This window comes from Poromitra crassiceps (assembly GCF_964638095.1).
Source record: "Poromitra crassiceps genome assembly, chromosome: 23".
In the NCBI taxonomy this organism is placed as follows: Eukaryota; Metazoa; Chordata; class Actinopteri; order Beryciformes; family Melamphaidae; genus Poromitra; species Poromitra crassiceps.
The window spans coordinates 11,986,301-12,010,245 of record NC_139639.1 but is presented as its reverse complement, the minus strand read 5'-3'; the positions used below and the strand labels follow the sequence as shown (position 1 = coordinate 12,010,245).

Here is a 23,945-nt window from a genome sequence, read left to right as displayed (position 1 = left end):
ACCCTAAGTGTTATAGTGTTAATGTAGCCTAAGTGTTATAGTGTTAATGTAGGCCTAAGTGTTCTAGTGTTAATGTAGGCCTAAGTGTTATAGTGTTAATGTAGGCCTAAGTGTTATAGTGTTAATGTAGGTCTAAGTGTTATAGTGTTAATGTAGGCCTAAGTGTTATAGTGTTAATGTAGGTCTAAGTGTTATAGTGTTAATGTAGGCCTAAGTGTTATAGTGTTAATGTAGCCTAAGTGTTATAGTGTTAATGTAGGCCTAAGTGTTATAGTGTTAATGTAGGCCTAAGTGTTATAGTGTTAATGTAGGCCTAAGTGTTATAGTGTTAATGTAGGCCTAAGTGTTATAGTGTTAATGTACAGGGATTTGTTTAGGAATATATTATTCTCCCATTCTGTAATGTAGTGTAACCATTTCTGCATACTCCGGTACAGTAGGTGGCGGTATGCACCTTCAAAGTCAAAGATTGCAATCCGCCATTGAAAAAGAAGAAGAAGAAGTAGTAGTTTGTGAGCTGTGAGTTTCCGTGCAGCTAGCAGCTCTTTTTTGACTCGTGAGAACAGATCCATAGTTAACGTTAGCACAGCTCGGATCGGATCGATTCTGTTCGCCCGCTTTTTCTGATGTGTGCGTGCCCTCCAGATACCTGAGGCGCGTGCCCGCCAGATCCCTGGCGAGGAGGCTTCTGGAAGCTCCGGCGGACACACGCACGCACAGCCGCCATGGCTACGGAAGAGCTGTACGAGGTGATGTGATGCTAACGCTAGCCCACAGAGAACAGCTAGCAATCTTTAGCAGACTGTGGTGCGGTGCAGTGCAGGGAGCGGCTAGAGATGATGTGACTGGTTTGACTGGCCTGTTTAGCTGGTGTCACGGGGAACAGTCTTCAGTCAGTGTGAATTAGCATGCTAACTTAGCAGCTAAATAGCCAGCTTAGCTAACTGCCAGTTAGTGCTGTGATTCACGCAGGTCTGGAAAGTTTGGGAAAGTATTAAAAATGAATCGGATGATTTCCTATTCTTGAATAGTTTGAGAATTTGGGGGGAAAACCATGGAAAAGTCTATGAAATGTTTCACAAGTATATTTAATGTTGTTTTGAGCCACTTTGAGTCCACAGTTTGTGTTGATCAGAGTAAATGGCAAATGGACTGTACTTATAGAGCACATTTTATGTAGTTGTATAATGTATGTTGTTGGTTATTTAACATGCCCAATAGTGCCAGAATCCATTGACAAAACATTTGTATCAATTTGTTCAGGGTTAGGTGCTCTTTCCATAATTGACTGACACAATTTTTATTTACTTATTTATTGGTTTATTTGACAGGGACAGTGCATATTAATAAACATTGCTGTATATATGCATGCCACATGCCAGAATTAGCCAGAAGGCTAGTTCACATCTGTAGTCCCTGGCCAGGTGTTACAATAGACTCCCTAAAGGAACAAAAAGAGGTGAAGATAAAACACAATTATTGAAATAAGATGCTGCAGATGGCAACTCCTGATAAAACAAAATGTTAAAATTGACATGTTATAGAAAGATTAAGATGTTAATGATGATAATAATATAGCTAAAATTACATGACAACATTGTAGCAGCAGGCACTAACAAAAGCAGCATGCACAAGAGGCGTGCACAATATTCAGATTAGTGGAATATTAGGGCCTGTGTCCATCTAGCGTCTTTTTTCAGTTGTTTCCAATGGGGGGAGAGCGTATGCGGGCGCACACGACGTCTAGAGAAAGTGCGCTGCACCCAGCGTCGATTTTCACAGCGCTCAGGCGTTTTTGTGCGCCCGACTCCCAGCGCTTCCAGCTGAAAATATTTTAACTTTTCAGAAAGACGCTGGTGTCTGGTGCTGCTTTTCTGGCAACTTAATCATGGAGAAACTATCGCAACAGAGACAGAAAGGCTCAATTGTGGGAGCAGATTGGCTAGACACTTGATATTTCTGGTGAGTGTTGAGCTAAATCACTGTATGTGTGTTGTTTGCTAATCTTAGCTGTCAGCTATCAAGCTACTACTGCACTGAACTAACGTTAGTTTCAGACTGCTTCCTTGTATATTGTGCGCTGAGATCAGCACTCCCCAGCGCACTCCCAGCGTTTAACGGTCGGAAAAAGACGCTAGGTGGACACAGCCCCTTAGTGTGCATGTAAACATAGTCTGCATTCCCAGCAACTCCAGGATGTGACATCATGTTTCCCTCGCCACAGGTGGAGCGCATCGTGGACAAGAGGCGGAGCAAGAAGGGCCGGACTGAGTACCTGGTGAGGTGGAGAGGGTATGGCCCCGAGGGCGACACCTGGGAGCCAGAGAGCCACCTGTCTGCCTGCATGGTCTACATCCAGCAGTTCAACAGACAGAGAGACGCTGGAGCCTTACTGCGCTCTACCCGCAGTGGCCCTAATCCCGCCCACAACCCTAACCCTGCCCACAAGCCCCCCTCCAGGCTGCAGCTGTCTGCCGGAGGCCCCGGCAGTGGTTTGACCGCAGACCCTGGGGCAATGAAACCTCTGGTCTGCGGCCCGGGCGATGCCCAGCGGCTGCCGTTCGGTCCCGCCAGTCTGATGGTGGCGTCTCCGGCCGGCGCGGCCCGGCGCAGCGTGGATCTGGCCAGAAGCGGCATCAAGATCCTGGTTCCTAAGAGTCCCATGAACAGACTGGACTCAGAGGAGTCGCCCAGCGAGGGGGCCCACAGCCTGGAGCCCAGCGCCCAGGAGGCCCACCCAGGGGCCCACAGCCTGGAGCCCAATGCCCAGGAAGCCCCCCTTGAGGTGGCCCTGCTGGAGAAGCCTGCCGGTCTGCTGCTGGGGCCCGGGCAGGGGGCGGGCGGTGTGCTGGGGGCTGGGGGGCGGCTGGGCCCCAGGCAGGAGAGGGCCCGCATGGGGACCCGCCCCCGCACACTTACCCAAATCCCCCTGCGGCCTCCACAGGTCCCCATCACGCCCGCTGCCATGCGCTCGCTGCATGGTACGTACAAGTCTCAAACAGATCGCTCAGTGACAGAGGTGGGCTTGAGTTGAGTACTCAAGTACTTGATTTGGATGTATTTGTAGTAGGGATGTCACGATACCAAAATTATGAGTTCGATACCGATACCTGCCTAAGTATCTCGATACCGATACTGAAACGATACCACGGCAAAAAACTAAAACATCAGGAAAAGTAGTGGAATAAATAGAGGGGACAAAACATTTTCAGTTTGATATCATTGTCATTTTTATATCTAATTTACTCAATTTAAAAAAAAATCTAAATAGAAAATGAGAAAATGTGCTCAGTAAAGTGCAGAACTCTGCCAAGGTGTATTGAGTCATTTGTGTTCAGTCTACTTTAGTGCACATCAACTGTGGTGTGCCTGTGCTGTAGTGTAGCCTATGTGGGTTAATAATCCTGGGTTTAAGCTTCATTAACATGAAGTGCCAGATTTATGGTTAATCTAGTAATATATCGCTGCTGTCGTTCCAGGACCTCGAATCTCCAAAACAGAAACTTTTCAGGAAGTAAAAAAAACCTGTTTGCTCTTAAACTACTGAACCAAATGTCGTCAAAGTTGGCACATGTCTTAATTATAGTTAGTTTCCCGCTGAATGTGTCATTACTTTATAAATATCTGACCTGGATAAGCTCAAATGATGTTGTTTATATTATCAGTCTGACTTGGAAGCGCTTTCTCATGGCCAGTCAAGCGGGAGGCAGCCGCATCCTCATGCACGAGCCCCCAAGCTCCAGGCCGCGGGCGCGCGCGCAGGAGCAGCAGGATTGCCCCTCGCCTCTCATGGCCGATTTGGGGCTTTCGCATGGGGTGAGAAATAGTCTGACATAACGTAACGTTAACGTTACTTTATTCTCGTCAGAAAGCACTCCGATTTGCATGTTAAAACAAGTTTGCAGCCTAGGAATAACTGGAAAACATTTGATTGATATATTAACGTCAGAGGAAGCCAGGATGAGTCAAAACGATATGAGAAATACACAGCGCGTCTGCCGTGTGTCTTTTCCGGGTTTAGTGTCCTGCGTGGGGGGGTACACACGGAGGTAGGGGGGGGATTTCGAGGTTTGACTGACAGATTGAGGGCGAATGGCGTTACGAGATTTACTCACAAGCTCGTTTTAATGCTTTTCCATTGGTTGCATTTGTTAAAAACCACACAGAGACGTGAAGGGTGACCAATGGCACTGATTCATGACAAAAAGTAAGAAAGTGAAAAAAGTGACATTCGAGGTCCTGGCCTGACACCGACGATATATTATTTTCACACATAAATGTAGGCTATTGAAATGTAGGCTTATTATGTGGTGTATCCCCCCCCCCCCCCATACATGTAGGCTAGGTGTTTTTTACAATGAATTTGTATATCATTAATAATTGGGATTATTGTAAATATTAGGATAGGTGACATCAGATGACTGCTTACCATGTAAAAGCTTTAATAACACTGGCATTGAGGGCCATAGTGTTATTAAATATTGTACATGGTATGCAGTCATCTGATGTCCCCTCCCCTAAACGTTACATGTCATGACTTGCTCCTTGGCAGAGATCTGTGCTCCAGCACATTGCCTTAATTGCCTCGTGTTTCACTGTAAACGAGTAGGCTATTGTGACAAGCAAACTTTTTCAGTGAAACAAGTTCGCTTGTCACACAATACTCGTTGGACTTATTTGAGGGCATGTATGTTTATCGTTCACGTTCGCTAACCTGTCGGTCTTTAAACTCTTTGAACAGGTCGGGTGCCTGTCTGCAAGATGTTTAGCCAGGTTCGATGTGTTTGAGCCTTTCGCTTGGGTCGCGTTGAAGCACCTTTTACACACTGGTTTCGATGTGTCCACGGGCTTGCCTTCGCTGTCGGCAACGTAAGCAAAATATTTCCATATTTCGCTTCGTGCATCTGCTTTTTCTACAAGCGTTGGGCGGCTTGCAAGTCTCTCAGAACAAGCCGCTGCCATTTTCGCTGTGTCTGTCCTGTGTGTCGGGGTGCTGCAGTGAGGACTGAAGGACTGGCCATAGAGCGAGCAGAGAGAGGGAAGGGGGGAAAGTCGGCACACCCACACATGAAGCAGACAGAGTCAGAGAGAGCTTTTTTTCACTTTTCACGAGTCACCATTGGTTCAAGGCAACAATGTGTTGCCTTCAAGTGAACTGGGACACAGGCTCTCAACTTTAATGCCGCTGTGTCTCTCTCCTCCGCTAACAAACACCACGGTCGCACACTGACGCAACCCATGACATTTTTTTAAGTATCGGTACTAAATTAACGTGGTATAGTATCCTTTTTAACGGCAGGGAACCGCGGTACCATACTAATACCGGTATATCGTGCAACCCTAATTTGTAGTATTTGTTACAATAGTGTTAGCTCAAATGCTAACGTTAAACAGTATGTGGATGGACAATGCTAACGCCATTAGCGGCATGTTTTGGGATGTACAGTAAAATAAAAACAGATTTTCTGTTCTAACCTAACCTAACCAAAAACCTTGTAAAAAAAAAAGGGGGGGGGGGGGGATTGACCGAGGGGCCACACTGAGTGAGGTCGGGAGCCGCATGCGGCCCGCCAGATGCCCACCCCTGCTCTAAGCTAAGGCTAGCTTTTAGCTTATTCTTTTTTTAACGTAACGTATGCCTTTAGCTGAACGATGTGTGGGGAAAATGTCGTGGTTTGTCAATTGTCAACTTGCCAATAGCTTGTCAATATGGTAACGTTAAACTGAAGCTTTTAGTGTTTCTTAGGACACAGGCCTATAGAGAGCCCCAGGAATGAGTCCGGAAAACATCGATGCTAACACTTCCGGGTTCTTCACTGTTTTCGCGATGGGATGAATGGGTTTTTGGCACGAAATATGGTCTCTGGGCAACGCAAGCTCAATCAAACGCGAACCAGTCTTCACACATGAGGACCATTTTTTTTGAGTTTTTAAGCTTTTACGTGCTGTTAACACGTTCACTGCCATTGACGAGATATCTCGGCTTACAAAATCCAACGGTTGACTGCCAATGACGAGATATCTCGGCTTAAAAAAAAAAAAAAAAAAATTGACGGTGGGACGTGGATCAACGCTCCCCACGTCTCCTATAAAAATATTGGAGCCACCAAACGTGTACAACCCATTCCACCGACCCACTAAGTGGCGACAGTGATCTCCAAACTAGAAAAAGCAGAGCCAAAATTGCAGGGGAACGCGCGATGAAACCATTCTCATACTGTAGAATGGATTGGCGAAAACGCTTTCGCGCTGATTGCTGGCGGTGAGGGATTGCAAATTTGCATAATAGATTACGGGTGGAACACACTTTGAAACACGCAGCATAAATAAGACCAGAATCGCAAAAGCTTCATCAAAGCTCTCAACCGAAACTCCAAGAAACGAGCGAGCCCATCCAGACTTGCCCAGCGGCCGCCAGCAGACAGGAGCAGCAGCAAAGCAGTGAGCCTGGTGACGCGAGGTTACAGCAGCAACAGAAACGAGCTTGTGCCACGCCCGCTGCAGCCAAGAAGAACACACACGGAGGGAGGAGTTTGAAGGAGAGGGGTGTTTCCTGCTGTTATGGAGGAAATTACTGTTCAAAACTATTGTTTAGATGTCTGACGTCTTACTGATGCCAAAAATGAATGGTTAAAGTGACTGTTCTATCGAATTTCACAAAAAGCTATTTATCTCAGCTTAAATTTTCAGACGCTGAAACCATGCTGTATTCAAGTGCTAATGCCTACATAACTACTAACTCTACAAACTAACTCTTTTAGACAGAGAAAGCACACATTCTATTAGTTCTTTTTAGATATTTTGTGTTCACAAAATCTTAGCAGAAAAGAATCCTCAGGTCTTGAAAGATGAGCCAGAATCCTCAAAAAAACCCTCTGGCAGAACCTACCTACAGTAAAAAAAAACGGCTGGCAGTGAATGTGTTAAAAGGGCGGCTAGCAGTGGCGCCGGAACGAGTTTGCAATTAGGGGGACTTTTTTCTTTTACGAAAAATTGACGTTTTTATGGACGTTTGGATGATTTTTTGCCATATTTAGAGGAATATCTAATTTTAAATTAACATTAGGATTATACTGTAGTGATGTCATTATTCAGTATTTTCTCCTTTTCTCACTCACTTGGTGACCTGCTCTCCCTTCAGGTCATTTTACAATTACACTACAACAGACAGCAACACAGGCAGAAACACTGAACTTATTATTATTATTATTATTATTATTATTATTATTATTATTATTATTATTATTATTATTACACAGTGCAAAACTTGTCATCTCAACACAAAAATAAAACAACAATAACCGTATACGATTATAGCAGCAGCCAATGACAACACATTCAAGCCATCCTAAAGTGCATTAGTGAGTGCAGTACAGAGTCTACAGTCTGTCTGTCTCTCTGTGTAATAATCCCACAATGATCACGGCTTTAACAAGTGTCACAGGCTGTGTAAACAGTGTAAAGTGGGCTCTAAGCGTCAGGGGCAGTTCCCCCCTCAGATTAAAACATCTGGTTAATCGGTTAGTTCCACGCTGCCAGAAGGTCCCATGTACAGAAAATGTTGTAACCGTTGACACACTTTACGGTATTATCACGGTATTCGTTTAAAAAAATTGCTTAAAATGGTCAAAAAGTACTGAGATACTGAAGCACTGGTTCGCGTTTGATTAAGATTGCGTTGCCCAGATACCATATTTGCCATGTTCATCTTTAGAACCGTCTGTGTAAATATGTAAGTAGCTATAATATGTATTTCTTAGCCTATATATTGTTCTGCCAGGAATCCTCTTTCCTCATCTTCCCAATCATTCTTTAATTCAATTATTTTTATATCCACTTCAGGTTTTGGGAATAGCCATGGTGGAATCGCACTTATAGGGGTAGGGGTATTATTAGGGCTGTGAATCTTCACTGGCCTCACGATTCGATTAAAATTCAGAGGGCTATGATTCGATTCGATTACGATTATCGATGCGTCTCGATGCATCTTAAATCGATGCATCACTTTTTTCCGCAATACATGATTTATTTTTTCTCACTTTCTTTTTTCTCACTGTGTGGCTACTTTTAAAATAAAAGTGCATTTGGAATTGCATTGTATTATGATCCATAATTAAAATAAACAACTGCATGTACTTCCATTATATTTTATTTGATTATTATTCTTTTTTTCTTAAATAATCGATTTTTGACATTTGTGAATCGATGCAGAATCGTGCACATCCGCATCGCGATGCATCTTATAATCGATTATTTTTGACACCCCTAACGTGGTGTTGTGTCGGGGGTGCAATGGATTTAACGTGGTGTCGTGTGTGCAATGGGTGAATAATGTTGACGTTAGTTTGCAGACAAATAGAGAGCTCCAGGGATGACGTATTTTTGTAGTCGGAACGCGGAAGTCCCGGACTTCAGGGTTCTTCACTGTTTCTGTCTATGGGATTTTTGAATGGGTTTTTGGCGCGATGCTTCAAATAAGGTCTGTGGGCAACGCAAGCTTAATCAAACGCGAACCAGAGTTCAGCGGGATAATCTTCACACATGAGGACCACTTTCATGAGTGTTGAAGAGTAAATGCGAGCCCTAGAAGTAAAAAGCTCGTGCTAAGCTAATCCAGAACTACACACTGTCGCATAGGCTTCCCCGTCATGTCACCACTCAACCTGGGGCGTTGTTGATGTGTGCGCTGCTGTGCACTGATTACCCCGGGCTGAACCACGTGAGGGAAAGAGAATTTCCGTGTTCGTCCTTTGAAGTGATGACGTTATTGACGTTACGTATAATATCCCCGTCGACTCAACAGTGTAGTGTCATTTAGCCGTTTGCTAGCTAGCCGCCAGGCGCGCCGGAAGCAGGGGGACATGGGGATATTTTGTCCCCCTTAAAATTTGGTCCCCCTAAATATATATATATATATATATATATATATATAGATAGACGTTTTTTTTTTTTTTTTTTGACCACATTTCCATTGCCGATGCTCTTTTTTTGGGCCGCATTTCCATTAACGTTACTGCACTTGTTTGAACACTTTAGTGTCACGTTAAAGTTATCATCTGTAGTTTACCGGCAGCATTATCACCACTAAACAGTTGATTATTGATGAGAAATTAAATGCAGTAAGACAGACTCACCCGCTTGCTACCGATGTTGACGGAAAACTATCCGCCGATGCTTTTACATTCTGTTGAGCAGCAAAATGTCCAGACAGCAGTGTGACTATACTATCAATGAGTGTGACACAGTCCGCATATTAGGAGCGGGTCCGACCAAGAGTAAGAAATATCTGCTGTCCCTCGTTGCCCAGATTGTGTATCAGCAGGGCTTTCTTCCTTTCAACGTTAGCATCAACTAGCATCAGCTAGCCCTAGTATGAACGTTTCAAAGGATTCATGCTGGGGAGAGACGGAGGTGAGAGCAGAGAATCTATCATACTCGTCGCCAATGTTAAGTTTAATAACTTGTGGACCACAACGTAACATTTTATTTTCATGCGGTCACACTGGCTCCATGTTTACAACGACACTTTCCGGCAGTGCAGTCTGTCGTAAAGCTGCCTGTCTTAAAGGTACAGCCACAACTGATGTGACGCATACCCAACAGACGTGTAGTCCGTTATTGTTTTTTCTTAACGGTTATGATTTAATATCTGGTTAGCCGTGTACACGGTGACACCCCTAAATACCGTAACCATGATGATTTTGGTCATGACAATCGTGATGTGAAATTTTCATACCATTTAATCTCTAGATGGGTTTATACCTTATAGTACTTGGTGACAGCGTTTCCGCTAGCACTCACAGCTGCAGGACATCGTGTCCTTTAAGATTTCAAATAAAAGACAAATGGTATAAATTCAGGACACATTAAATCTGTGTTTATTGAGCTTAAAAACCTACGCTGCGCTATGTGGTGTGGCGATGGTCCAGCTGGTCGTCTCGTCCAGGCGGAAAACACTAGCGTCCCAATAATATAATAGATCCACGTGTCCACGTTAGCAAGCAGGCAGAAAACACTAGCCTCTAGCTACGTTACCAAGCAGGCAGAAAACACTAGCCTCTAGCTACGTTTGCAAGCAGGTAGAAAACACTAGCCTCTAGCTACGTTAGCAAGCAGGCAGAAAACACTAGCCTCTAGCTACGTTAGCAAGCAGGCAGAAAACACTAGCCTCTAGCTACGTTAACAAGCAGGCAGAAAACACTAGCCTCTAGCTACGTTAACAAGCAGGCAGAAAACACTAGCCTCTAGCTACGTTAACAAGCAGGTAGAAAACACTAGCCTCTAGCTACGTTAGCAAGCAGGCAGAAAACACTAGCCTCTAGCTACGTTAACAAGCAGGCAGAAAACACTAGCCTCTAGCTACGTTAACAAGCAGGTAGAAAACACTAGCCTCTACCTACGTTAGCAAGCAGGCAGAAAACACTAGCCTCTAGCTACATTAACAAGCAGGCAGAAAACACTAGCCTCTAGCTACGTTAGCAAGCAGGCAGAAAACACTAGCCTCTACCTACGTTAGCAAGCAGGCAGAAAACACTAGCCTCTAGCTACGTTAGCAAGCAGGCAGAAAACACTAGCCTCTAGCTACGTTAGCAAGCAGGCAGAAAACACTAGCCTCTAGCTACGTTAACAAGCAGGCAGAAAACACTAGCCTCTAGCTACGTTAACAAGCAGGCAGAAAACACTAGCCTCTAGCTACGTTAGCAAGCAGGTAGAAAACACTAGCCTCTAGCTACGTTAGCAAGCAGGCAGAAAACACTAGCCTCTAGCTACGTTAGCAAGCAGGCAGAAAACACTAGCCTCTAGCTACGTTAACAAGCAGGCAGAAAACACTAGCCTCTAGCTACGTTAACAAGCAGGCAGAAAACACTAGCCTCTAGCTACGTTAGCAAGCAGGCAGAAAACACTAGCCTCTAGCTACGTTAGCAAGCAGGCAGAAAACACTAGCCTCTAGCTACGTTAGCAAGCAGGCAGAAAACACTAGCCTCTAGCTACGTTAGCAAGCAGGCAGAAAACACTAGCCTCTAGCTACGTTAACAAGCAGGCAGAAAACACTAGCCTCTAGCTACGTTAACAAGCAGGCAGAAAACACTAGCCTCTAGCTACGTTAACAAGCAGGCAGAAAACACTAGCCTCTAGCTACGTTAACAAGCAGGCAGAAAACACTAGCCTCTAGCTATGTTAACAAGCAGGCAGAAAACACTAGCCTCTACCTACGTTAGCAAGCAGGCAGAAAACACTAGCCTCTACCTACGTTAGCAAGCAGGCAGAAAACACTAGCCTCTACAGTCCTTAGCATCAGGCTACAGTTCTCAGACGATAGGATAGCATGCAAAACTTTAGCCGTACAAGCACACTTACTACAAATGAGTCAGGCTAATAAGAGTAGTAGAAAATAGTAGACTTGGCTTGCTTTGGGTAGCTACCCACTAAGTTAAGAGGAAAACACGCGGTATAGACGGGTTTCACCTGTGTGTTGCGCAATAGCCACAACTCCTCAGCACGGCTGTATTCAGACCCGAATTATAAACTGGAAACCGGAGTACGTTATAAACTTTATAAATATAGTCACGTTATAAACAACTAACCAACGCTGGGGGTCGGTATGGAAACAGTGTTACTCAAAATGGTTCAAAGTTAAATCAATTTGGTCATTCAGTGGTTCATTACTTTACTGCCATGTAAAGTAACTAACGTTAGCCGCTAGCAGCATTAGCCACAGTATCCGTCTATATCAGTGCCCCAGTGCACAGCAGCGAGTGCAACACAAACCTCAGTGCACTGTCAAAATCCCAACACTCAGTCCCGTCCAGCTGCCCCATTAGCCAATAGCATTTTAGAGAAACGTGATGTACCTCTCTAAACTGATCAATCAGAAGCAGCTAAAGACGAGCAGTACTAGCAACTATAGTGTTACCAAACTATAAAGTGACAGGTCAATATTCTTGACTCAGGGTTTAACCCGGGGTTACAATAATTAATAGCATCGTGACTCGGGAGATAATTTACAGGACACGGTGTCCTGCAGATTTTAATTGACATTTAATTTTAAAGGCCAATGTCCTGCAATTACGGGACAACGGAAACCCTGCTTGATGAACCCCCTGGGTGCCACAGTAATAGATTTTCTTACAGGCCTACTATAGCCTATGAAATTATCTGTTTAACATTAGCCAAACTTTGGTCCCGCTTGTGTGTTTCCAGGCGGACACAGACCCCTACCCGCAGTTTCTCTTGAGTGTTGTTTTCGGCCCATATGTTAGATTCTTTTTTTGCGAGTACTATAATAATTACTATAATTACTCAAATACGAGAATATTGAAATGACTTAAAAAGCCCAGTAGTCCTAGTCAGTGATTGGTCCAGAGGGAGACAGCATGTTTCCATGTGTGTCTCAGTATCATCTTGTGTGTTCCCAGGGGCTTCGACGCTGATGGAGGCGGTAGCGGCGGATGGGGCGTCCGGCGCCGTGCAGAGCGCCATGGCCTCGGCGCCGGGGAAGCGGCGTCTGGAGGAGCGCTCAGCCTTCGATAAGCGTCTGCGCTTCAGTGTGCGTCAGACAGAGAGCGCCTACCGCTACAGAGACATCGTGGTGAAGAAACAAGATGGCTTCACGCACATCCTGCTGTCCACAAAGAGCTGCGAGAACAACAGCCTGAGCCCAGAGGTGAGGCCACGCCTCCACAGCCCTCAGCCAGGCCCACCTGGGTTCAACACTTCTAATAAGTTAGTTCTGTGGAGACCACTGGGGCAAGTCGGGCTCTTGAGATGACACCATGCCACACATTCCAGTCCAGCATGCCAGAGCGCAGTTCATCAGCATGTCCTTCTTCAGCACATCCACGTATCGTATGTTCTTCTCCCAGCACCACGCGTGCCTTTACCATGCATTGGCCAGTGTTCCCCACAGAATTCAAATCTGCTTGTGGTGGTAGGTTGGTTGGGCGGGGGCTTGCCTTGGGCTGATTTTCGATAATATTGAATACAGGTGGTGAAGGTAGTTGTTACAGTGTAACCCTCTCTGTAGGTCAAGAAGGAGCTGCAGGCAGCCCTCTCTGTGGCAGCTAAGTTAAGCTAAGCTGTATATGTTGTTACAGGTGATGAAGGAGCTGCAGGCAGCCCTCTCTGTGGTAGTTGTTACAGTGTAACCCTCTGTAGGTGATGAAGGAGCTGCAGGTAGCCCTCTCTGTGGTAGTTGTTACTACCTAAAGACAGCTCCTCTGTACCTGCAATCTATGGTCAGGTTCCAAAACTCTCACTGCTCCCTTCGCTCCTCCACTAGTGCAGGACGCCTCGCCCCTCCTTCGCTACGGGGGCTCAAAAGTCGCTCATCCCGATCGCGACTCTTCTCGTCCCTGGCACCTCAATGGTGGAATGAGCTTCCACCTTCAGTCAGGACGGCTGAATCACTGCCGATCTTTCAGAAAAGACTAAAGACTCACCTTTTCATGCTCCATCTGGGCCCTTCTTGAACTAACTTCTTTCTCTCTAAAAAAAAATAATTACTAACTTAAAGTCGAACTGAACCTGTTTGTCACGTGCATAATGAGTCCGTTTCAGACTGAAAACATAGTTTGTCTAAGATGACAGGTTGAGAGGCGGGTCATAGTATCATGTCGATGATTTTATTTGACAATTCTGGGGACTGGATCGGGCTTTGGCCAATCCTGGCGTGTTCCGCCTCCAAATCGAGTGTGATTCAGTGTGTTGTGGCGCTCCCCTCGGGAAGAGCCTTTTGACGGGAGGCTGAGTGGCTGAGTGGAGCTCAGCGACCCGCAGGCAGCCAGCTGCCTTCTGCCTTCGTGTTGCCGAGCGGAGAGTGCAGCACGTCGGCCTGGAATCTCCAAAGTGCGACCCCTGACAACCAAGCTCTCGGATGCACGCGCCATTATCGCTGCTATAATGATACGATATCCCTGGAATGCGCGTTTTAACGAGCCAGTTACATTTCTTTGCATTCTTAGAGATTATAGTTTTTGTTTTTTGTTAATGTTTCTAACAATTGGCCAAGTTAGTAGTTAGTTTATGGGATAGGAATTCTGCCAGATGACAGGCACTAGGCGCCATTTTCGACTTCATTTGGTAGAGAAAATTATCCTGAAATGAAGATTTGATTGACAGCTGCATGTCATGATATGATTGGTTGAAATGGGGTAGAAATTTGATAGTACTGGGTGACGTCAGCAAACTGTAAATTACTGTTATCAATTAAATCTTGAAAAACGAACTTTTGATGTGAAAAAGTGTGAAAAACTAAAGAAATTAGATTGTTGTGATTTGTTTTGCATACATTATTAAATAGGTGCACTGCATACCCAGGTATTTGAACTAAAAGAAAAGAAAAGTCATTCTTGGGTTCAGCTCGACTTTAACTTTACCACTATTCCTTCAGATGTTGTAGTTATCATAGACTGTGTTGCATAGTTGATTGCTCTATTGCTGACAAGAATGTGTTATTGTAAGTCGCTTTGGATAAAAGCGTCTGCCAAATGACGTAATGTAAATGTAAACGTAATGTTACATTGTAACCCTCTGTAGGTGATGAAGGAGCTGCAGGCAGCCCTCTCTGTGGCGGGCTCAGACGACAGTAAACTGGTTCTGCTGGGAGCTGTGGGCAGCGTGTTCTGCTCTGGACTGGACCTGGCTGGCTTCATCAGACGCCTGATTGATGACAGGAAGAAGGAGAGCATCAAGATGGCTGAAACTATCAGGTAACCCTGCCAACGAGTTTAATCTTCTCATGTCTATCTCATTCAATGGTCAATGTTAGAGGTTACAACAGGACATTAGTGGTTGGACTGCCCTCTAGTGCAGTGGTTCTCAACCACAAATGTTATAGTGTAGTCATATAATGATTATATGACTACACTATAACATTTTCACGGGAGATATAATGGTAAAATAAATCTTAATTTATTTTTATTTTTTTGCATTTTTAAATGAATTTAAATAAATCACCGGACAGTGGGTTGCCAGGGTGTCCGCGAAAAGTTTTCAGGATTTTTTTTTTTTTTGCAAAAGCTTCGTAGTTCAATGAAAATATGTTATGCTTTAAATCTAAAATGTTTCATGCATTACATTCTAATCTAACAAACGATCTATCAATTTAAAAGTCAAGCACGTTACCGTGAGCCCAAAATCACAAATCAGAATGAGGGGGTCCCGGTACATTTTCTATATTGTAAGGGGTCCTTGGGTGAAAAACATTTGAGAACCTCTACTCTAGTGGACCTAGTGGACCTCTTTTTATATTTATTCTATCTTATTCTATTTTAATACTTTATTATAATCTATAATTGAGTATAGTAAAAAGGAAGAAGTTTCACCGCACACAATGTGGAACTTTTAAGTTGATTTATTCATAATAAATCAACTTAAAAGTTCCACATTGTGTGCGGTGAAACTTCTTCCTTTTTACTATGGACCTCCTTCCTGACACCACCGGCACCAATGTGAAGATCTGAGCTATGCAGGGCAATCTAACTTCATTGAACTCTATAATTGAGTATATTGAGTTTGTTTCAAGTTCTGTGTTCGGCCACAGCTATGCCGTTTTACGTGCGGTTGGGCCATCAACCTAAAAAAGATGGACGTCTGGTTCCGTTCAGTGAAGCCGCAGCATATTAGATCGCCGCTCTGGCGGCTGTTTCCAGTATAGGTCACAAGGCCCGCCTCCCCATGTTAGTGGATGGGGAAATGGACAACCGGAACAATCACAGTGTACGTCAGATAATTTTTTCCCAAAGGTGGTTTGTATCATTTTAGATGGTTCTTATCACGCTAATGCATGTGCAAGTGGTCATTTTTCTGATCAGTTTGTTTTTAATTAGTTATTTGACATATAAAAATGGATGATTGACAGCTGTGGCAGCCAGTCTCAAGCCGTCATTGGCTGGACAGGCTCTTCATATTACAGAGCTAGCGTTAGTTTTACATAAACAGGACACAGTACGGCTTGATCTGTTATCTACCAGACATATCGATGGACCGCAATAAAAAGGACATTGTTTTGAGAAAGGTGCGCGAGGAAGTAACGTTGGTTGGGGACTGAAGTAAGTTCCGAAAATATGTGTTTTATTAGTTACTCCAGCTACGTTATCGGTACACAATGGTTTTTAACATGCAGGCTAGCATTAGCGTTAGCCGCTTGCGCTAGTTGGCTGTTTTTCATTATTTATTGGCTTAATATTACTATAACTTAACGACCGATAACGATAGCTGGAATAACACAATAATAGACACATATTTTCAGAACTTACCAGGTTGTCGAACTGCCAGGAAATGTATTTTATAACATTAACTCCCGTCCCCGGTATAAGATGGGGCCTAGTACACAACCACCAGCCATTAGCTAATCGCTAACGGGTTAGCGTCACATACAAACAGAGGTTTTATTTTTGGTATTAAAGCAACAAAAGTTTTTAGATGGATATCTCAGGGAAATGCTTTGACTGTGGGGATGTTCGTTCTTCACAAGCTCCTCTCTCAGCTGTTGTAATGATATACCATTGACATAAATAAGATATAGCTCAGTGGGATATACAGAGTCAGAGAAGAGACCAGGCAGCCTGGCTAATGCACTGGGCTAACATTAGGTTTGGCTGCCCTACCCAACACTATACCAGTAAACAACGTAACCTAAAGCGTCACGGTCAGATTTGTTAAACCAACATTTGCTCCAAAAGGAATTAAATCATAAAGTTACCGTAATCAAAATGCCACGGAAACATTAGGCTAATCAACACAGAGCTGCAAAGATCAGTTCATCGGATAATTTCCCCCTTATAGCTCAGTGAGAGGCTGAGCAGCCCGGAGGTTTCAACCCAAAAGAGCTACTGCGCAGACTCTGGTTCTCTGACCTGAGAAGATTTTGGCTTCAATAGAACATACAGGGAGGAGATAGGCACACTTTCTCCATTCATATATATCTCAATGGGTTGGGCTGAAACCTTCAGGGTGTGTAAAGGGCACCCGTGCGGGTGACCTGACAGAGCCAGATTTTTTAATTAGGCTAATTAAATCAGCTAATGATGTGATGTCATCAGTGATTATGTAAAAAATGATGTCATAAGTGCGCACACACACAAGGAGGCATTGTGACTAGACTGATCAGTGATGTCATAGGAGACACACACACACACACACACACACCGATGATGTCATCAGTGATATCATAATAAGACACACACACACAAGGAGGCATTGTGACAACACACACACACACACCTGCACGTGCCAATAGGGCAGGCGAGGCCGAGCTACGGGCAAGGCTGTGAGATGCCTAGTTTTATTACATACATTGTTTAGATTGTTTGCCCTATTTACTTATTGTCTTATTGCCAATAAAAAACTTGAATATTGAATCTCACACCGAGGCAGCTGGTCGCAGCACCATCTTGATTTTGGACTACTAATTAGGGCTGTGCAATTTTGGCTTCCCACAATTATGAAAACAAGATAATCGAGATTAATATAAATTATTTATTTTCGTTCGGCTATTATCTATTGCTGGAATCAATCTCTCACATTGGGTGACGTGATATTTGCTGTCACTCTGAAATCTGGAAGGTAACAAGAGCAGTCCTACTACTAATCTATATCAATTACCTCACTATCATTCCTGGCTGTAGGATAGCTAAAGTTAGCATGTAGCAGTAAAGGCTGCTTTATGCTCACCATGCCGTGAAGGGCGCGGGGGTGGAGCGAGGGCCGGGCGCGTCAAATGACGTAAATTTGTTGGGCGTGGTTATTCGCTACCTCCGTAGGGCGCCCACCGTGTCACCGCCTGATTTTTTTTCTCACAGCGCGTCCAACGCACGGCTTCTCTCCAAACATGGCCGCTTTCAAGCCACTGAGCCCTGAACACGGAGCTGTGTTTTCACCACATTTCTTGACCCATCATAGACTTTGATTTGCAACTGTTCGTTTTTAGTCATTTCACCAAGTAAATGTGTTGTGTTGAGAGCATGATTGAGAGAGATTAAAAGCAGCACAGAGTAGTAGGCAATCAGGGCTGAGAACTAAAACGGCTTTCAGTAAAAACAAGTTTGGTGATTCATTCATGTGCTGACTGCTGATGTACGGTCGTTTGAGAGTGAAAGCGCACTCAGTACTGCACATAATAGCGTTTCATTGCGACTTTTCACGGGCTGTTCTCACTATTACCATTGTACAATACATGCTGATCACTTGGCTGATCACTTCTGAGTATAAAAGCATCTGCCCCAGCGCGAGGTCCGCACGGTGACTCGCGGAGACTCGCGGAGCTCCACCCCCACGGAGCTTGCTCGAGTATAATGAGCCCTTAAGTCAGATGTAGACGCTGTGGCTAATGCTCATGCTATCTCCTCGTCTTCCTCAGGACCTTTGTCAACACCTTCATCCAGTTTAAGAAGCCCATCGTGGCGGCTGTGGGCGGGGCCGCCATAGGCCTGGGCGCCGCCCTGCTGCCACTGTGTGACGTGGTCTGGGCCAATGAGAAGGCTTGGTTCCAGACGCCGTACAGCATGCTGGGACAGACGCCCGATGCTGCCGCTTCATTCACCTTCCCCCGCATCATGGGCCCTGCTGCGGTCAGTGACCCTGCCTCTCCATACGCCCTCTCCTCCTCCCTCATTCAACCTGTGACCCTGCCTCCATACGCCCTCTCCTCCCTCATTCAACCTCCAACTTATACCACCACATATCACGTATCAGTGCAATACCACCACATATCACGTCTGCTAGACTAGCGCCCCTCAGTGTCATAGAAAAAGTACTACGCTACTTCTGCACAAAAGCAAGTTGAAAGCAGGTTAAAAAAGCGACTTATTCCAAAAAACGAGCTGACAAAGAACAACAAAGGTTTAGGATTACGGTTTGGGTTAGGGGTTAGGGTTACGTTTAGGTTTAGTGTTAGGGTCTGGGTTATGGTTAGGTATTGGGTTCGGGGTCGGCACAGCAATGAACGGATAGCCGAGTGGTTACGACAGGTGACTTTAAAGCCAGGGGCCCCAGGTGCACATCCCGCACCAGCCTATAATTTTACCAAACTCTGAGACTTAGGCTGTTAATCACAAGAGCGCTAGAGGTCGCTTAATGTTGAAACGTGATTTTAGGTCGTATTCAGCTGCTTGTAAAAACGGCGTCTCGGGTCGTATCCACTTGGAGGTCAGTCTCCCCTCATTGTGTGTTCCAGGCTAATGTGTTAGCATGTTGTTTTGTGTGTTCCAGGCTAATGTGTTAGCATGTTGTTTTGTGTGTTCCAGGCTAATGTGTTAGCATGTTGTTTTGTGTGTTCCAGGCTAACGAGATGCTGCTCAGTGGCAGGAAGCTAACAGCCCAGGAGGCGTGCTCTAAGGGCCTGGTGTCTCAGGTGCTCTGGCCTGGCACCTTCACTCAGGAGGTGATGCTCCGTATTAGAGAGCTAGTCTCTGTTCATTCACTTGTAAGTCATCCATGGCTTTATTTACCTGATTTACTTATTTACCATGGCTTTATTTACCTTATTTAGCATGGCTGTTTGTACTACCATGTTCCCTGCTCATCACTACACTCACATCAGACCTAGGTTATTATTTGCCACCATGTTCCCTGCTCATCACTGCACTACGTTAATTAGTGGTCGGGCCACTACTTGTATTTGCCAATATTATTATTATTATTATTGGAAGTTGGACTTCCCATGCTTGAAAATAAACCAAACTTTGCACAAAGGTCCAGTCCCATTCCAAACTTCGTCAATGCGAATTTGGTGCCAATAGTCCTGATGGTGGCGCTACAGCAAACCACCTACATTTTCAAACTTTCATTCAAATCAAAAATCTTTCTTGAGAGATGAGTTTCAAACAGACCTGTAACTGCATTGACCCTAACAAGGCTGTCATATTACACAAAGAAAGGCCTTTGCCTAACTAACAGTTTCACTTGCTTTCTGTTTGAAACGGACATAGAATAGGGCTGACATGGCAATAGGGCTGTCGCGGTTATCGCATCACCGCGGTTACACACTCACGTCATGCACAGCTTTTAGAGATTATTTTTATAAACGTTTTATGATAGTAAATTAGTTAAAATCGCCTCGAATCTGTGTAGAAAAGCCAATTTGCGATCATTCCCTTCAATCGCCAATATACGATTTGATCGCACATCGGCTCATCCCTAATAGGCATATTCCCGCTGCAAAGTCGATCTCTTAATGAGAACATTGGAATAAAGATTGACTATAGCGCTTTAAAGAGTAGACTACTAGAGGAATAATTGCATTCAAAACATCTATTTTATTCTATTTATTTGTTTTTGAGCTTACTGCGACAGTTTGATTGGCTCTACTGATTTGTGCAGTATGGAAAAAACAATATTGCGGCAGTTTGTGCAGCACATTCCAGATGATAGCAGAATACAGGCTATTTCAAAACATATCACTCAAGTCACTTCTGTGGAATTGAACATGGGTCTCCTGTGTGGGAGGACAAAAGCTTACTCTGTTCACTACAGCTACTGTAGTTATGGTGGTACCCATAGTCTATAAAGCTATAAAACACATCTTCTTTTCTTGTAAATCTACAACTTTAATCTCTGAGATTCCATTTTTTTTTACTCTGAATACACCACCTCCCCCAGCTCCATAATAATAATAATTGTTATTGTGTTAATATTTGTATAACCTTGGCCCTAACATGCTGTGGTACAAATCAAATCAAAGTGAATAAATCCAAAGTACTGTTGGTGTTGCATGTTGTAAAGTGAGTTTGCAGACACTCAGTCATCTCCTATGCATCTCCTCTCCTCTGTGGGGTGGACCGGTTCTCCGTCCCATCCCTTAGGTCCTGCGGGAGTCCAAGGCTCTGATGAGGAGCACGAGCCGTGGTGCCCTTGAGCAAGCCAACGAGCGCGAGTGCGAAGCCTTGAAGAGGGTGTGGGGCTCAGCGCAGGGCACCGATGCCATCCTCAGGTACCTACAGGGGACCAACCAGCTTTAGCCCAAGCCCCCAGGAACAGCTCTGGGCCCTGAAGCAAACTGAACTTGGTGGACAAGCTTGATATTGCAAGTCACATGATGATGCCCTGCAGCCTAGAAACAGTTTTTCCTGTCCACTTACATGAAGAAAGCAGCAGCTGTAAAACTCGAAATCCTTTCTGGATAACACCCCAAATCAAAAACAATCTTTTGATTATCAACATTATTATTATTATAGTTTTCTGGAGCTCCCTCTCTCTATGGCTTTGGGCCTGGGCTCGCTCGTGAACACGAGCAGACGTGTCACATGACCTTGGGCCATGCATCACGGAAGTAAAAGCAGGAAGAAAAAGCCCTTCAAAATGCTTTGTGTGCCAATGAGCAGCTTCTGCTCAAATGAATCAGTGGGCGTGTCCTATACCCTGTGGGCATGTCTTATACCCTGGGAGCGTGTCCTGGTCCCTATCCAGGTTATTTAATGCACCCATGGTTAGAACCACGAGGAACTGGGCCTGAGAGGAAGTGTTGACTCAGCAGATGGGCGAACTGAAGGTGACTCTCAGCTAGATGTTGGGGATCCTGCGTGTACAGATGATGTAACCACGTAACGTATTATGATTGGCTGTACGTTTGAGAACAGCCGTCAGCGCGAGCGAGCAGTAGCCAAAGCTAGATGGCAATTTGTCAGCGTTGGCAAGAAGGCAAGCTAACATTGATTCTTTTAAGTTAGATAATGTTAGCTTGCTTGCTAATGCTGACAAATTGCTATCTAGCTAGCTGATTTACCACCATGATCAACTCCGAAGAATGTGACTGATGTCAGGGAGGGGGGACTATTGTCAACATTGGTCGTGCTATGGAGGGACCTTCATCTTAGCTTGTAGCTTTTTGTGTTAGCTTTTTACCATGAAACTGTCTGCAGAAGCGCTAATACCATTGTTGTTGCCACAATAAATGTCTAGTTGGAGTCTTAAAGGAACACTCCGCCCATTTTCAACCAGCTTTGTATCATTAGAACATCAGTAGTATATCAGAAAACTGTAAACGGTTTTGAAGTCTGTCATTTAATTTGACAGTTATTGAGTGTTAAAGTGTGGACCAGTGACATCAATGGTCCACACTAACTCAAATTAATAACTAATTAACTCAAATCAACTCTCAATAACTGTCAAACTAGATGAATGACTTCAAAACCGTTTACAGTTTGAGAGTTGATTTGAGTTAATGAGTTATTAATTTGAGTTAGTGTGGACCAGTGATGTCACTGGTCCACACTTTAACACTCAATAACTGTCAAATTAAATGACAGACTTCAAAACCGTTTACAGTTTTCTGATATACTACTGATGTTCTAATGATACAAAGCTGGTTGAAAATGGGCGGAGTGTTCCTTTAATACCGCATTCAAGACAACTCTGAGTTCAATTCATTTTTTACAGGTCGGGGCCCATTTCTTCCTGCGTTCCGAGTTGTCATGTACGCGGTATAAAGTCACACATGAAATTGACTAAAATATATATTGTTGTAATGTAGTTTTAGCTTTCTAATATTAGCTTGCTTGCTAGCACGGACACATTGCTATCTAGCTAACGTCACTCGTTCTGACGGCTGTTCAGACGTACAGCCCATAACGCGTGACATGACATCATCTATACACGCAGGACCCCCAACACATATGGTACCTCCAGCGCTCCAGATGTTTGTCTGTTTTCTCTGAGAGGAACTTCACTTCTGAGTTTCTGCTTCCAGTTTATTTGTTTTGTCAGTCAACATAATTCCAGTAACATAACATATTCCCAACACTTCACATGAATTTCTTCGTGTGAAAAGATGAATTCACCTTCCAGTTCATGTTTTAAACTGGGATGCTACAGTGAACAGCAGGCTGTGGTTCTGTGTTGTACTCCAGTCTGATTCCTGGACTCGTGACTCGATTTGGACTCTAGCATTCATGCATTGGGACTCGGGCGTTGGAGACGAGGACTTGTTCATTGATAAAGACTTGTGTGTGTGTGTGTGTAAGAGGCCATAATAAGATATTGATAGCTATATTAATACTGTGACATGATTAAATTTTGTGCAGGGGCAGACACGTGTTCCACCTACATGTGGATTCACACTCATGTTCAGTAACCCCGGACTCTGACTCAGTTAATGAGGACTCACTCGACTCTTCTTTGTTGACTGGGACTCGAACACTGGGGTCTCAAGGCTTGACTTGGACTTGAGATATAGTGACTTGACTAAAACACTGACACCACTACAGCTCATTGGGTGATGTGGACAGACACCAGTACAGCTCACTGGGTGATGTGGACAGACACCACTACAGCTCACTGGGTGATGTGGACAGACACCACTACAGCTCACTGGATGATGTGGACAGACACCAGTACAGCTCACTGGGTGATGTGGACAGACACCAGTACAGCTCACTGGGTGATGTGGACAGACACCAGTACAGCTCACTGGATGATGTGGACAGACACCAGTACAGCTCACTGGATGATGTGGACAGACACCACTACAGCTCACTGGATGATGTGGACAGACACCAGTACAGCTCACTGGGTGATGTGGACAGACACCAGTACAGCTCACTGGATGATGTGGACAGACACCAGTACAGCTCACTGGGTGATGTGGACAGACACCAGTACAGCTCACTGGATGATGTGGACAGACACCAGTACAGCTCACTGGGTGATGTGGACAGACACCAGTACAGCTCACTGGATGATGTGGACAGACACCAGTACAGCTCATTGGGTGATGTGGACAGACACCAGTACAGCTCACTGGGTGATGTGGACAGACACCAGTACAGCTCACTGGGTGATGTGGACAGACTCCAGTACAGCTCATTGGGTGATGTAGACAGACACCAGTACAGCTCACTGGGTGATGTGGACAGACACCAGTACAGCTCACTGGGTGATGTGGACAGACTCCAGTACAGCTCATTGGGTGATGTGGACAGACACCACTACAGCTCACTGGATGATGTGGA

General features: G+C 44.6%; 2 protein-coding genes across 2 annotated transcripts in view; one reads left to right on the top strand and one right to left on the bottom strand.

The window, feature by feature from the left end:
- The first annotated feature begins 638 nt into the window (after nucleotides 1–638).
- On the top strand, nucleotides 639–21,978 carry cdyl (chromodomain protein, Y-like). Its single transcript, XM_083658925.1, has 7 exons — nucleotides 639–749; nucleotides 2,225–2,981; nucleotides 12,417–12,664; nucleotides 14,536–14,708; nucleotides 18,359–18,569; nucleotides 19,280–19,423; nucleotides 20,802–21,978. The coding sequence occupies exons 1-7, from the start codon at nucleotides 726–728 to the stop codon at nucleotides 20,955–20,957; spliced, it is 1,713 nt and encodes a 570-aa protein (XP_083515051.1). The 5' UTR covers nucleotides 639–725; the 3' UTR covers nucleotides 20,958–21,978.
- The window catches only part of rpp40 (ribonuclease P/MRP 40 subunit), a 31,324-nt gene continuing 8,734 nt past the window's right edge, over nucleotides 1,356–23,945 (bottom strand). Inside the window, exon 9 of the mRNA XM_083658927.1 lies at nucleotides 1,356–1,441. The gene's annotated coding sequence lies outside the window, so the exon portion shown is untranslated. The remainder of the gene's footprint in view (nucleotides 1,442–23,945) is intronic.